The following is a 14,515-nucleotide window of genomic DNA, read 5'->3' as shown; positions in this document are numbered from 1 at the left end:
CTTATTAAAGTTACAATAAACCCAACGGAGGCTCGAACCAGCTAACAGTTGCTCACGTTAATAACGAGAAGGGCCTATTTAACCAGTTCCAATTGCTCTCTGTCTCTCTCACTCTAAACCCAAAACTGCATAACTCGACCGAGTCGACTCACGCTCTCTCTCTGTTAATCACAGAGAGAGGTCAGATATGGATCGCAAGACTCTGTTCTTCCTAGGTTTTATCTGCATTGTCTTCGCCGGTGTCGGAGGCCAATCTCCCCCCGCCAGCACTCCACCTCCCGCCGCCACCCCTCCTCCCACGTCAGCTCCACCTCCCGTTGCCACATCACCGCCCCCAGTTACCACGTCTCCACCTCCATCAACTCCTCCCCCTGTCTCTGCACCCCCGCCGGCCACCCCGCCTCCAGTCAGCTCTCCTCCAACCGCAACTCCACCTCCAGCGACCCCCCCACCCGCCACTCCTCCACCTGCAACTCCACCACCAGCCACTCCGCCACCAGCCACTCCACCACCAGCAACACCACCACCGGCCCCTCTTGCGTCTCCGCCAGCTCAGGTACCAGCTCCAGCTCCAGCTTCCACCGTGACATCTCCAGCCTTGGCGCCTTCTCCGCTCGCACTGGCCCCAGGACCACCGGCGCCACCAGTCGGTGCTCCTACGCCGACCCTGGAGGCCGGTGCTCCGGGACCATCATCTTCAGATGATCAGGTACTTTTCGCGCTTCTATTTACTTTCCATTTTAGAGACAATGGTCATTCTCTAACGTACGCTGCCGTACGGATGTGAGCGTTCAGTCCCATTCCAGTTTGTTTACATTTTTCAAAGCATCTCAAAAAGCAAAAAATTCAACGTGCGGAGAAATTTTAAAAAGGAGTACTATATTTTCATGGTTATGGGTCTGCTGTCTCCTATTTTCATATCTCCCTTGTGTCTCCTTGTGTAATTTTTTGACACGTGACATTCACCTTAACTCTACATAAAAGCTGTTAACTTTTATTAATAGAATTAATAAAAATAAAAAAAATTAAAGAAATACAAATAAACCCACAAGAACTCAATCACCCCACCACCCACCAAACAAATCACCCCGACAGCCACCCCTCGCCCTAATCGCAGACCGTTTCACTCTTGATTGCCGGTCTCTTTATTCACCAACCCATCATCGTCATCTTCTTCTTTTGGGTCAAATCAATGAAACCCAGTTTAGGCTCCTACAACCCACTGGTTCTGGGTCGTTGTCTTCGTCGTCAACCTCATCCTCCTCACCATACTGCTTCTGGGTTTGTTTGCGTTGAATTGGCAGTAGAGACGATTGTGGGTTCTGGGTTTGTTTGGGTTGAAGTAGCAGCATAGACGATTTGAGGGGACATCTTGGGATTGTGGGTTCTTCTACGGGTTGGGAGATTGAGGAATGTGATTGGATTCATGGGGTTGATAAGGATGATAAGGAAGATGAGTTTCCAGTGGGTTTAAGGGATTCTTTTGAAGGATTGCAGGAGATTGGGGAAGGATTGCAGGGAGATTGGAGATGATGAATTTCAACAGTGTCCTTTCGGGTTTATTTAATTTTATTTTAAAATTTTTGAGTTTTTTTTTTAATTTTAATTAAATTTTATGGAAAGTAACAATGTTACATTTTAATGTTAAGTGGAGGACACGTGTCATAGAATTAAAGAAGAGACATTGAGGAGACACATTATTTGGGACAACAAACCCAAGGCCCATTTTCATATTATCTTAGAAGGTATTTGATGTGGACAGTTATATCATTTGAATTAATTAGATTTTAAATTTAGTTCATTATTTAATAAACTAATAATTAAGAAAAACTAATTAATTAAATAATGATTGTGATATACCAGGAGTCTTACTTCTTCATTTTCTTGGGTTTTGCAAATTTTTCAAATAATGTGGCTGTCCACATCAGATGCAACCTAAGGGGGTATAGAAACGTGGTATGAATAACATTACTCAAAATGCAAAAGCACACAAGGTGGTATGTGTTTTTATGTAAATGGTAGAAATTTTATTTTTTAGTTATTAACTTTTTAAGACACATATCTCATCATTTATATAGTAACACATGATGTACTATCTCGTATACCAGTCGCATTAAAAAATCTCTCCTACATGCGCACTATTTTGACAAAAAAGTGGTTTTCTGATTTTTTTATATTTTTTTTTAGAGTCAAATTTTATATAAATTGACATTCTGCCCAAGCTTCCTCTGCCCCGCCTCGTATCTGGTTTTATTCAATTAACAGTGGTTAACTTTGTTAAATCTTCTACTTTTTTGTAAAATAATAATAAACCATAAAAAGCCTTTTTTTCTAGTTATGGATATGCTGTCCCAATTTTGGTGTCTCGTTTATGTCTTCTTATTTGATTGACATGCGTCCATTCTATTAACTCAAAACTAACGTTGTTAACTTTTACTATATTAAAATATAAAAAAAAACTAAACATAAAATAAAAGATGAAAAACCTAGAAATTCCATCTCAATATTATTTTCCCCTTTGGATTTGGATCCACTTCGGACCTTAGTGTCCGGAGCCTCATCATCCATTAATCTGGGCCCCACAAATTGAATCCAATGGTCTTTTCCAATTCATTTTCCTGGCCCACCACACACAACCAACGGTCCTGATTTGACTTGCACACCAATCGCCCATATTTGTGGATGAGGAGGCTCTAGACACTAAGGTCCTAGACATGGCATTTGTGTTGTGTTTTCCGTGTTCTTGTCGTTTTCGTGTCATACCCGATATCTTAACGGGTCGTGTCGTGTAACACCCGTTATAATAAACGGGTAAAACGACCCGACCTGTTACCCGTTAAGAAAAATATATTTTAAACCAATAAATTGTTGGAAATGTGCCCTAAAACCAATCATATGATGATACTTTACGGACATTTCACATGTTAAACTAATCTAGTTTAATATAAAGGGCAAAGATTATTGTTTGAGCCGTCTCATATAAATGTTATATGCTTAAACGATAAAGTCCAAGGAATATGTGATTGGGAGAATGTAATCTAATGAAGTTAGAATCATGAGACCATTCTTTCGTAGACACATCCTAAATGTTCCTGATCATAGGATTGCCAATTGGGCATTGACAGTCCGTCAAGATCGGTACGTGCTATGTCTTCTCTCAGGAGAGTGACTAGTCTCGAGTCATTGGTGTGTGTGACATCAAGACAAGTACGTAGGTGCTCAGTAGAGAATGAGTTCACTGAACGCGATCAACGAAGAGTTCTCATACTCATGTCACATGAGAACTCATGGTTGGGATAATGCAAAGTAGTCCTTGATCTTTGATTATGTCAAACGTCATTCCATTGGAGTGTCCACGGCATCGTTGGGGTTAAGCCACTTAGTCATGGAGGCAAGTGAATGCGCAACAAGGGATCTCTAACCTTCAAACTGTTTGAGGGAGAATACTCTATGATATGATTTAGAATCTCTGGCCAGAGTATGAATGAGATTTAGGAATGCGTTCCAAATCACATTCAAGGAAATCATATAAGCACACGAATCACATTGGATAGTAGACATGAATAAATAAACTATCAAACCAAACAATGTGGTCAAGAGTATTGTATTAGAGAAAGACCGTATTGCATTTGTAATCCCAAACTGAATAGGTTTTCTCTTCCTCTTCTGATTAGCTTGGGTAACCATGATATGCTGCAAGGTGTCACTCATGGTTTGTGGAAGCCCTAAACGTGTGTAATCACTAAAGGGAGAATTGAAAGTAAGTTTCAATTCACAATCGATATAAAATGGTTTTAATCGCCCACTGCCTCGCTAAAAGGAACCTAATGGATCGCACACCATAAGAGGTGGAGATTGGAGATTAAACGGAGATGAGTAAGAATGATTAAATGGTTTAATCATTTATTTATGGCAAGGATTAATTAATATGTTAATTAATCAAACGAATAAGTTCGTTAAAGACCTCGGGATAGGTTTTGGACCTTAAGGCCCAATGGGCTTCGAACGTCAAGCCCATTGACTTAAGTTGTATGACAACTTAATGAATAATGATTCACTAAGACCCAAAAGCCCAAACAACACCCCATGGCCGGCCATTTAGAGGAAGGGTAGTGAACTTGCTTTAATTACAAGTTTGCCACTCAAATGAATAAAGGTATAAATATGACTTTATAGCCTTTTATTCATTAGGGTTTCTTTTAGAGAAAATTGGTGAGAACTTGTCTCTCCATTTTCTCTCTAGGAGGCCGGCCCCTTGGGGGGTGCATCTTGCAATCCCACTACTCCAAGGTCACTCATTTCTTCTCCAATCTCTCCTTGGTGAAGAGACTTAGAGGTTCCCTACTTTGGGAACTTGGAGAAACCTATTCTTCCATCCAAAAATATAGATTTAAGATGCAAGGAATGAAGGCCCTCTCTTTGGGTGATTAGCCTTTGCTTATGCAAAGAGGAATCTACAAAGGTATAAATCTCAACTCACTTTGTTTTGAGTTGATTAATGGTTCACCAATCTACTAGGCTTTGAATTTCTTGGTTAATGTTTTGTTTTTAAGTGCATGCTAGCATGATTCCGCCTTTAATTGTTAATTGCATGCTATATGATGTTGCTTAAATGAACTTGTTTTCACAAAATAATCCTTCATAAATAATCAAATAAAAAACATAATACTAAATAAGTATATACATATCATATTGTCACATCCAAAACATAAAAACGTATTGTTCTTTTAAGTATATTTTCACTTACCTAAAGTCTTTAATAGATTTTTAATTAATGTAGAAGTGTAAAAAAATATATAAAAAATTTATAAACGCTCGTAATAACAAGTTTTACAACTTTTATGAAGAGTTTAACTTCGAAATTCGCCACTATAATTATATAAATCATATATCAAAATTTAACCGTTGATTGTTGTTTACATTTACGCTTATTTGTTCTTATCAAATTTTGTTTTTTAAGATATTCTTTTTTGAGAACTTGATATATTAGAGGATGCAAGAAGATGAACGGTTTGGATCGTTAATATTATATTCAGAGTTTTACGGTTAGTGAAAATATTGCTTGATGTTTATAAAGTTTCTACAAACTATATGACATCGACTCATATTTCAGTTAACCGTAAATATTGAAAAGTGATATCAAAGTTTGAACCATTCATCTTCTTACATCCGCCAGATGGTCATGTTTTCAAAAAAGAAAATTTTAAAAAAATTTAGGGAGAAGAATAAAGTGTAAATGTCAATTGACGGTTAAATATAAATTTAAGGTTTATGAATTATAGTGTTGAATTTCGAAGCTGACCCATTCATAAAAGTTGTAAAGTTTGTCACTATGAGTGATTGTATATTTTTTTTTTACATTTTTTACACTTCTGCAATAATTATTATTAATTTTTCCCTCAAATAAAAACATTATTCATGAAGGTTTGGAGGATTTTAAAATTCTAAACGATAATGTAAGTGTAACAATTATCTACTCGTGGAGGCATAATGATGAATCACAAGTATTTATATATTCTTTCACATTTTTCATACTTGTATGTATGTCTTCTTAGTTCTTGCCTATACAAATACCATATTAGCTTATTTTAATTTTGGACAACATGTTAGGTAAAATTTATCCTAGTAATGATAATAAGGAACTCTCATAATAAAAATAAATAATGACTAAAACTTTTTTTTTAAAAACTTATATAGAATAATAATACAAAACTACATATTTAATATAGAATATATTATATATATTAATATGGTTATTGTATTTTATAATAAATTTTTTAGTAATTAAACTTTAAAATTATCAAAATAAAATTTTTCTTAACGGGTTACTCACGTGTTACCCGCGTGTATACCCGTTAATGAGTCACCCGATAAGTTATCGTATTGACCCGAAACCCGTTATTTTCGTATTGTGTCAGAAACTACGGGTCTATAAGGTCCCGAGTGGATCCAAATCCTTCCCCTTCTACTCTCTCGTCACCGCTAGAGCGGTGATGGGGTTTTGATCTTTTCGCTTTCTAGGACCGGCGTTGGCCATGGACAAGATTTCGGGTCTAGTGTTCGTCAGCGAACTTGGCATCGTAGATCGAGTCATCTTCAGTGCCTCCCTAGCACATGAGCCTGGGGATAGCAGAGTGGAAGGTAGATCCTTTGTAGTGTATGGTCTTGCCGGGGCAGCCGACGCCTTTCTCTCCAGTGCAGAGAGCCCCAAAGTTCTTGGCGGTGCAGGGGGTGGTGTAGGTGGAAAGCTCCATCACGATGCGGCCGACCAGCTGGCCTTCGGTAGTCATTTCAAAGAAAACATTAGGGTTTACCATTGCTAGATTTGATTGGTTCGTTCTAGATGAGAGAATTGGGGAAGATAGTGCTAAAACCCAGAAAGCGAAAGCCCCAAAACCAGAAAGAGAAAAGATCGTCATCACGGTTCCAGTGGTGAAGAGGGAGTAGGAGGGAAAGAAGATGGTGACTTAGGAATATTTGGGTTTCTTTATCTTTTCTTTTATGTTTAGTTTTTTATTTTAATATAATAAAAGTTAACAATGTTAGTTTTGAGTTACTAGAATGGACACATGTCAATCAAATAAGAATGAGACGTAGGGATGGGCAACGGTTATGACGGGCGGGTAACCGCGATTATTTATCCATAAACGTTTATTCTCATACCTGCATAACCGTTTACCCGTTGGGTAATTGCTTAAATGGTTATACCCATACCCATAACCGTTTATAAACGATTAACCATACTCATAACCGTGTACCCATTTAACCGTAACCGTTTAGTACTCGTTTACCAATTTATCATTTTTAACCCGTTTATCCTTTCTTTTTTTACCATTTACTCATTTTTCACCGGTCTACGTGTTTTTTTTAACAACTTGAAAATTAAAAAAGAAAAATTTGTCATAATTTTATTTTTCTAACAATTAAACACCGTTATAGGTACATTCATCACACATTTCCGCATTTTAATTTTTTAAATCCTTATACCATTCCAATAATTGAAATAATAGTTTACGGATAATATTTTTAACTTTTAATAATAAAGGTAATATAAAATTTGCTAAGTATTCTTCGATTATAAAAATTGTTAAAAGACAATATTCTTAGGTTATTTAACTCGGAATGTAAAGTATTAACATAATATATATATATATATATATATATATATAATTGACCATAAAATTTAAAGTGGTTAAGGATATTATATTAGTTACATAAGTCATGCATTATAGTTAATAGCGTTGATCTAAGTTTTGTCCGATAGGGAACATGATTTGTGTTAATTTTACATATATAAAATAAATAGGTAAATGGTTATCCGTTTATAATCGCGGTTACCCATAATCAATGAGTATTTGCCCATCCTTAATGAGACAAGACACCATAATTGGGATAGCAAACCTGCAGCCCTGTTTCCCCTCACGTTTCACCTTCTCCATCGATATCCTTCATGAACATGCACCCCTTATCTGCTCTCTCAATCTCATAAACCAGCATTCACTAAGCATACACCGGTTCAACCCCGCGAGCCTCCGCACCCGGTCGTTGACAAGTAAAAGTGCCTTCTGCCTTTTCCTCTCACCTTTCTTCTCCACCCAAACTAAGTCATTCTTCGGTAAGGGTGGGCACTTTTCATAGGTCACCCGCCCAAACTGACCAACCCAAATCGTGATAAGTTGGACCGGGTCAATTTTACACTCTTAAAAACTGAAACATGGGGCATTACCTGCCCACCCATTGGAGGTAGCAGTTGAAGTTGGTTTTCAACATTAACAACACATCACAACTCAACCCGGCCGCATATGTCAATTATCTACCACTTGAGGTTCTATTTTGGTCAAACCTATTTTCCTGGCAATGATTTGGATAATTGTCAATCCAACACCCTTTGATCGACCAATGGATTGAGGTCAAATCTGAGCTGATCCGTCTGCTGCTGACTCCTAATTCTTCTCATCTCCTCCCCAACAAAGGCGAACCCAACACTAACCCACAACATCTCCATGCCCAAGGCTATAATAAAGAACAAGACCAGATTGATTAGAATGCCACATTTAATTTTCCTTCTCTTCGATTTTTTTCCGTTCATCCGCCCAAATCCGGAATTCAAAATCCCATCTATAATCTCTAAATTGAGGTGTGATGGTTATGAGTGGGTTCGAAAAAAAAAAAAGGACCCAATACCGAATTAAAGTTGAACAAATTGAATTTAAAAAAAATCAAACCAAATCAAAATTTTTTGGTTCAATTTCCATTTCAATGATTCAAAATCGAAGTGAAACGAACCAAATTGAACCGAATTGAATATATATTGATTTGATTTATTCTTCTGTGTTGGATATTTATTTTTTTAGCTCAATTTCAAGATCATTAACAATATTAGGCCCAAAGCCAAACTTCAAGCCCAATTCCTTCCCCTAGCCCGCATCTTCCTTATCTTCCCTTCTTTCTTCCTTTATTTCTCCCTCTTCTTTCTTCCTTATCTCCCCAGCCGCATTTACAAGCTCTCCTAGACTCCATCACCAACCTCTCCCTCCGCGGCTCCATCTCCCCCTTCCTCGCCGCCAACTGCACCGCCCAAGAGGAACGCCACCCGAAATCGTCCTTTCAACTCTCTCCTTGTCCCTCACCCTCTCCCCGCAGTGGTTGTGGTTGAGCGGCACATCCCCTTCTCGACTCTCTCGACATTCGAATTCCCAACCAACAACCACCCAATCATCACCAATCAAAGTTTTTCGACATGGAAAAAATAAGAGAACTTTAACGAAAAGATCCGGTACTGTTTATATTAACGAAAAATCATATTTTTGTACTAAAAATCAATCTTGATACTATTGGCTTTAATCTTTATTTTGTTCTTATCGTTAAAACTTAAAAGTTTTCAAGTTTTTTTCATTTCCCAGAAAATAATGCATACCAAACAATATTGATCTTTGCATTTTGAATTGGTTGATTGTCAGTATTTTTTATGTTTGTTAAATTTATTGTATATCTAACTAGCACGAACGACAAACAATGATTCACCACACATGAGTGATGATTAATAAAACGTTCAATTTAACTAACTATATCTTCGACAGTTGTCCCACGTTAAAAAGAAAAGCAAGCTTTGCTTTAGTTGCCAAGTAATTTTGTGTCTTTCCCTCCTATTGTCGATTGGTATTAAGTTGGATGTTCGCATTCTAGATATTTTATCTGAGGAATTTTGACAAAATTAATTTTATTTAATATGCAGAGTGGAGTTGAGAAGATGTGGTCGATGCAGAAGATGGTAGGGAACTTCGTGTTTGGGTGGGCACTCCTCAGCGTGATGGTTTAGATGAGGAGATGATCACTCTCTCTGCCTGGAGGCCTTCAAGTTTTATTCTTTTTGTATTTGATCTCTTCTACCATATCTGTGGTTATTTCTTCTTCTTTTGATATATTAATATTGTTAGCCCATGTTTGAATGGGGACTTGATCACCACTTGTATTTGAACCATACACATTACAATTCTGTTGAATTCTTTGGGAGATTTTTGAGGGGAGCTTTGTATTGATGTCACTATTGAGAGGGGTTTTTGTTTTGTATTGAGATCATTAGTAGTTTTAACCTTACACACACACACACACACACATATTTTCTTCAATGCTTTATCTTTTACTTTTGCTAGTTATTTCTAGTCGAACATTCTATTGTGCTTTGGGATATGTTATTTAGATTGCAGAGCTTTTAGTCGTTGGATTATAATGATTCGGTTCGTCTCGTTTCATATCTAGAATTAAAATGAATTGAATAACTATCTAGTACAATGTATCTTGAATAGAGAAGTGGATGTCAACTTTTAAATTTTGTTCAAGTTGAAGGTAGAAGAGAGATTAATCATGAAGAAAACTTCACTCTTCCAAACCTACTATTGTTGTGGAGATTTGGAGGGGATAAGTTTTCCTCATAACTAATCTCTCTTAACTTGGGAGTCTTGGACACAATTTGGAAGTTGGCATCTATTGCTTTATTCAAGTTGCATTGTACTGGAGAGTTATCTAATCATTTCCAATATTAGACACCAATCAAAAGCCTAAGAGATTAATGCCTTGACTGGAAGTCCTTTTGTAGGAAGTAATTATGTTCATAAACAATAGAAGTGCAGGAAATAGAAGTAACAAAAATGGAAAGTACTTTTGAAATCCGAAAACACTGATTGGATTCGATTATGATATAGGATTAGAGGAGGGAAACATTAATCCAATGTTGTATTTGGTGCTACACAACCGAGTCTAGGACAACGAGGCTCTCAAGTAGGATCATGGGCGCCACGATTTCAGGCTAGATCTCGAGTCCGAGAATCATGGATCTACGTCCCATGTATTAGGTTTGGGGTGACGTGATCAGAGTAGTGTAATTAGGTATTCAAACTTTCTTGTAGAAGACAATAATGTACATGAATATTTGTTATCCAACCCATGCCTAATTTTGAGTAGAAAACATGGAATTGGATTAAACTAAGAGCAACTCCACCTTTGGAGCCCTCATCCCACGCAATCTATTATTCAATCCACCCTGTGAACAATAACTGCCATAATGAACAATAACTGTCTTTTGCATCTCCACCCTTACACTTGAATAGCCCTGGCAATAGGAAATAAAATATTTATTAATTTTTTTATTACAAAATAATACTAAATAAATTTTTTTTGTAATTTCGGATAAGAGATTTTAAATCGTTCTCGTTGCGCCACGTGTCATTTACCCAAAACAACTATTATTGGTCATAGATTTCGATAAGATTTTTATCCAATATCATTGTGCCACGTGTCGTTATCTTTTTAGAATCTTTGAGGATAGATTTAGATCAAATTTTAAATCGTTCTCGTTGCGCCACGTGTCATTATTCGAAAAGATAATTATTGATGATGGATTTCGATAAGATTTTTATCCATTGCCATCATGTCACGTGTCATTATCTTTTCAAAATCTTTTAGGATAGATTTCGATAAGCTTTTTAACGAATGACGGCATGCCACGTGACACTATCTACAACCTAATCATTTTAGAATCCTCCATATAATCCATCATCCATCCTTTTAAATCTCACACTAATTTTCTCAATATCTCTGTCATTATTCATAGTTTCTGCTTTCTTCTTCACCAAATCAAAATCTGTATCATTATTCATAGTTTCTACTTACAATGTCTTCTTCTTCAAGCATGATGTGGGAAATCGATCAAGAAGAGGAAGAATTGTTTAACCAATCTGAAGGAATGTTCAATCTCCATACAGCCCAAAATGAGAAGGAAAATGATGAGGAGCGGAGAAGGAGAGATGACGAAGCAAGAATGGCCAAAGACTCACATTCTCGTCGAGTCATCCAAGCTGTGGCTCAAATATGCAGGCCCACCCATTCCGGAAACCTTGATAGAACCAGGCAACAATGAGGTGATGAGCTGTTGGACGATTATTTTGTCCATAATAGTGCATTTCCTGATACGTACTTCAGACATCGTTTTAGAATGGAACAACATTTGTTCAACAAAATCATGATTGCTGTTTGCAACCATGATTCTTACTTTGTGCAAAAGAAGGATGCTTGTGGTGCTATGGGTCTCCTTCCCGAGCAAAAAATTACTGCTGCGCTGCGAATGCTTACGTATGGAGCATCTGCAGACCAAGTGGATGAGATAGCGAGGATGGGGAAATCAACCATTCTTAAGTCCCTGATGAGGTTTTGCGGAGCAATCGAATCTATCTACACCGCAGAGTACCTCCGGAAACCTACTCACATGGACTTGGAAAGGCTTCTGAAGAAGGCCAAGATGCGAGGTTTTCCTGGGATGATTGGGAGCATTGATTGTATGCATTGGACGTGGAAAAACTGTTCAAGTGCATGGCAAGGTGCTTATGGAGACAGAAAATGAGCAAAAGGTATCATTTTGGAGGCAGTGGCATCTTTTGATACATGGATTTGGCACGCATTTTTCGGGTTTCCGGGAGCTCAAAATGACCTCAACGTCCTTGCCCAATTCCCAGTGTTCAACGATGTCCTGCAAGGCAAGGCACCAAAAGTCATGTATGAGGTCAACGGACATATGTACGACAGGCCATACTACCTAGCCGACGGCATTTACCCAAGGTGGTCAACATTTGTCAAAACAGTGCCATGTCCGTGAAGTACAAAGGAAAAACACTTTGTAAGATGTCAAGAAGGGTGCAGGAAGGATGTGGAACGTTGTTTCGGTATCCTCCAAGCTCGCTGGGCGATCGTCAGGGGTGCTGCCAGATTGTTTGATGTAGAGTCGCTTCGATCTATCATGATGACGTGCATCATTCTTCACAACATGATTGTGGAAGATGAGTACGATTATGAAGCCGTTGATGAATATGAGCCAGACACGATGAACAATTCAAGAACACGTATATATTGTGCTCATGACGCCACCGATGAGCCCGTGCAACATGAGCCATTAGAAAGGGATGAACGTTACAATGAAAGGGTCATTCAACGATATACTGCATTTCAAAGGCCAAACATGCACAATGCCAGGCAAAATGACTTGATAGAGCACCAGTGGGCATTGAAACAAGCTGAAGATAATTAAGTTCATTTGGTGTGTTTTTATTATTTGGTATGTTTATGTAACTTTATTTGGTGTGTTTTATTTTAGTTCATTTAGTGAGGTTTTTATTATTTGGTGTGTTTATGTAATTTTATTTGGTACGTTTTATTTGGTGTTCATTTCGTGAGTTTTTTATTTGGTGTGTTTATTTCATTTGAATAAAGATTCTCTTATAGTATAAATATATTACCATATTAAATAAATTTACTCTTACTTTAAATAAAGTACTAAATTCAATAAATTGGAAACAACATAAAATACTCAATTAAATAAATAATAAATTACAACCCAAGGTGATTGGAAAACTATGGGCTCCAATTACAAAAAGTACTCTATTCATCATCACTTAACCAATTTGTGCTGCTAGGACCATTTCCTCTTGCTCTCGCTTCTCTTGCACGCCTCCTACACACCGCATCCTCTTTCTCCGACTTCCAAAAATATTTAGAATTTGGAGACTTCCCTTCTAAAGGCGTGTTCATAATCTCACGATCTCGTTGAGCCATTCTTTCTTCTCTAACCAGTTCCCTTTCTTGCCTAAGTAGCTCTCTTTCTCTCTGATTAGCTTGAAATTCTTTCTCCACAGTTGCAGCTTTTGCCTCCTCTCTAACCTTATTAGCCTCAAATTTCGCCATTTCCTGCACCAAAGTCAATTCACTATGGCAAGTAAGTTCTTCCACGTACTTTGCATAATCATGCTTGGAAGCACTTCATTTTCTCTTTGAAGCCTTCTTACCTTGAGGCCTAATTGGATAACGGGTCGAACCCGACACTTGTTCAGGGATGGGCGTTTCGGGCACCTCTTCTGCATCATCTTCATGTGAGCCATTATCAGGTGTAGAGTATAGCGGGGTGTTGTTTATGACAACTTCTGGACCGACAGGCACAACTCTGAATTTAGGACAATCTTTGACAATATTCCAATATTCCCACCGGTTGAATGATTTATTTTTGCTTTTGGTTTTGGCACCATACCGAGCTTGTGCTTGAATTAGCTACACAATGGGGGAGAAGAAATAATTATAATCAAAGTAGGTAACAAATAAATAATACAAACAAATAAATATAATTAAAGTAGGTAACAAATAAATAATACAAACAAAAAATTATAATCAAAGTATGTAACAAATAAATAATACAAACAAATAATTATAATTAAAGTAGGTAACAAATAAATAATACAAACAAAAAATTATAATCAAAGTATGTAACAAATAATTATAATTAAAGTATGTAACAAATAAATAATACAAACAAATAATTATAATTAAAGTAGGAAACAAATAAATAATACAAACAAATAATTATAATTAAAGTATGTAACAAATAAATAATACAAACAAATAATTACAATGTAAATTTGGGTATATTACAAACAAATAAATAATATAGTGTTACCTGATCTGTGTAATTTTCCCTACTTCTAAGATTACTACTTGCTTGTGCCAAGGCGTCTCTTCAAATACTAAACGATTGGCTAAGTAATTTCCAACGACTAGACATCGATTTTTTGGTTCTACTCCCACCCATTTTTTCAAGATAATTGGTATGAATAAGACTCCACATTTCTCGTAACTACATCTCATTACCCGTACGCGAACTATGGGTAACTTCAACCCAGCTAGTACACAATGCATCATCTTCAAGAAGCGTCCAATTCATACTTGCATCAGTAATTATTTTGTTGAAAAAAAATTGGATTGAAACATTGAGAGAAAGATAGGAATGTGATTGAAAGTACTTGAGAAAATATGAAATTGTGGTGCAAAGTAGATGATAATGGGAAGGTATTTATAGAAAAGTAGAAACATTTTTTTTAAAAAAAAATTTCAGATATTTTTTTGGATTTTTTACAATTTTTAAATTTTTTTAATTCAAATAATTAATCTCTGCTGTTGGATTTAAAAAAAAAGTTGAATT

At 36.8% G+C, this 14,515-nt stretch overlaps 2 protein-coding genes across 2 annotated transcripts; one reads left to right on the top strand and one right to left on the bottom strand.

The window, feature by feature from the left end:
* Positions 1 to 15: 15 nt before the first annotated feature.
* LOC126584758 (classical arabinogalactan protein 9-like) lies at positions 16 to 9,574 on the top strand. Its single transcript, XM_050249097.1, has 2 exons — positions 16 to 709; positions 9,236 to 9,574. Exons 1-2 carry the CDS (start codon positions 188 to 190, stop codon positions 9,317 to 9,319), a joined length of 606 nt encoding a protein of 201 aa, XP_050105054.1. The 5' UTR covers positions 16 to 187; the 3' UTR covers positions 9,320 to 9,574.
* Positions 9,575 to 12,911: 3,337 nt separating this feature from the next.
* Positions 12,912 to 13,613, bottom strand: LOC126587000 (uncharacterized). Its single transcript, XM_050251968.1, has 2 exons — positions 13,332 to 13,613; positions 12,912 to 13,233 (listed from the first exon to the last, which is right to left on the bottom strand). The coding sequence occupies exons 1-2, from the start codon at positions 13,422 to 13,424 to the stop codon at positions 12,928 to 12,930; spliced, it is 399 nt and encodes a 132-aa protein (XP_050107925.1). The 5' UTR covers positions 13,425 to 13,613; the 3' UTR covers positions 12,912 to 12,927.
* Between the last annotated feature and the right edge of the window lie 902 nt (positions 13,614 to 14,515).

Source organism: Malus sylvestris, chromosome 10, assembly GCF_916048215.2.
Source record: "Malus sylvestris chromosome 10, drMalSylv7.2, whole genome shotgun sequence".
In the NCBI taxonomy this organism is placed as follows: Eukaryota; Viridiplantae; Streptophyta; class Magnoliopsida; order Rosales; family Rosaceae; genus Malus; species Malus sylvestris.
Note: the sequence above shows the minus strand (reverse complement) of the source record. Positions and strands in the feature narration are given on the sequence as shown.

Bases quoted from the DNA above. Each gene is read 5' to 3' on its own strand.
- LOC126584758 (XM_050249097.1), top strand. From the start codon at position 188: ATGGATCGCAAGACTCTGTTCTTCCTAGGTTTTATCTGCATTGTCTTC. The intron at 710-9,235 runs GTACTTTTCGCG...TTTAATATGCAG, and splicing joins CATCATCTTCAGATGATCAG to AGTGGAGTTGAGAAGATGTG.
- LOC126587000 (XM_050251968.1), bottom strand. From the start codon at position 13,424: ATGGCTCACATGAAGATGATGCAGAAGAGGTGCCCGAAACGCCCATCC. The intron at 13,234-13,331 runs GTAAGAAGGCTT...ACTTTGGTGCAG, and splicing joins TTATCCAATTAGGCCTCAAG to GAAATGGCGAAATTTGAGGC.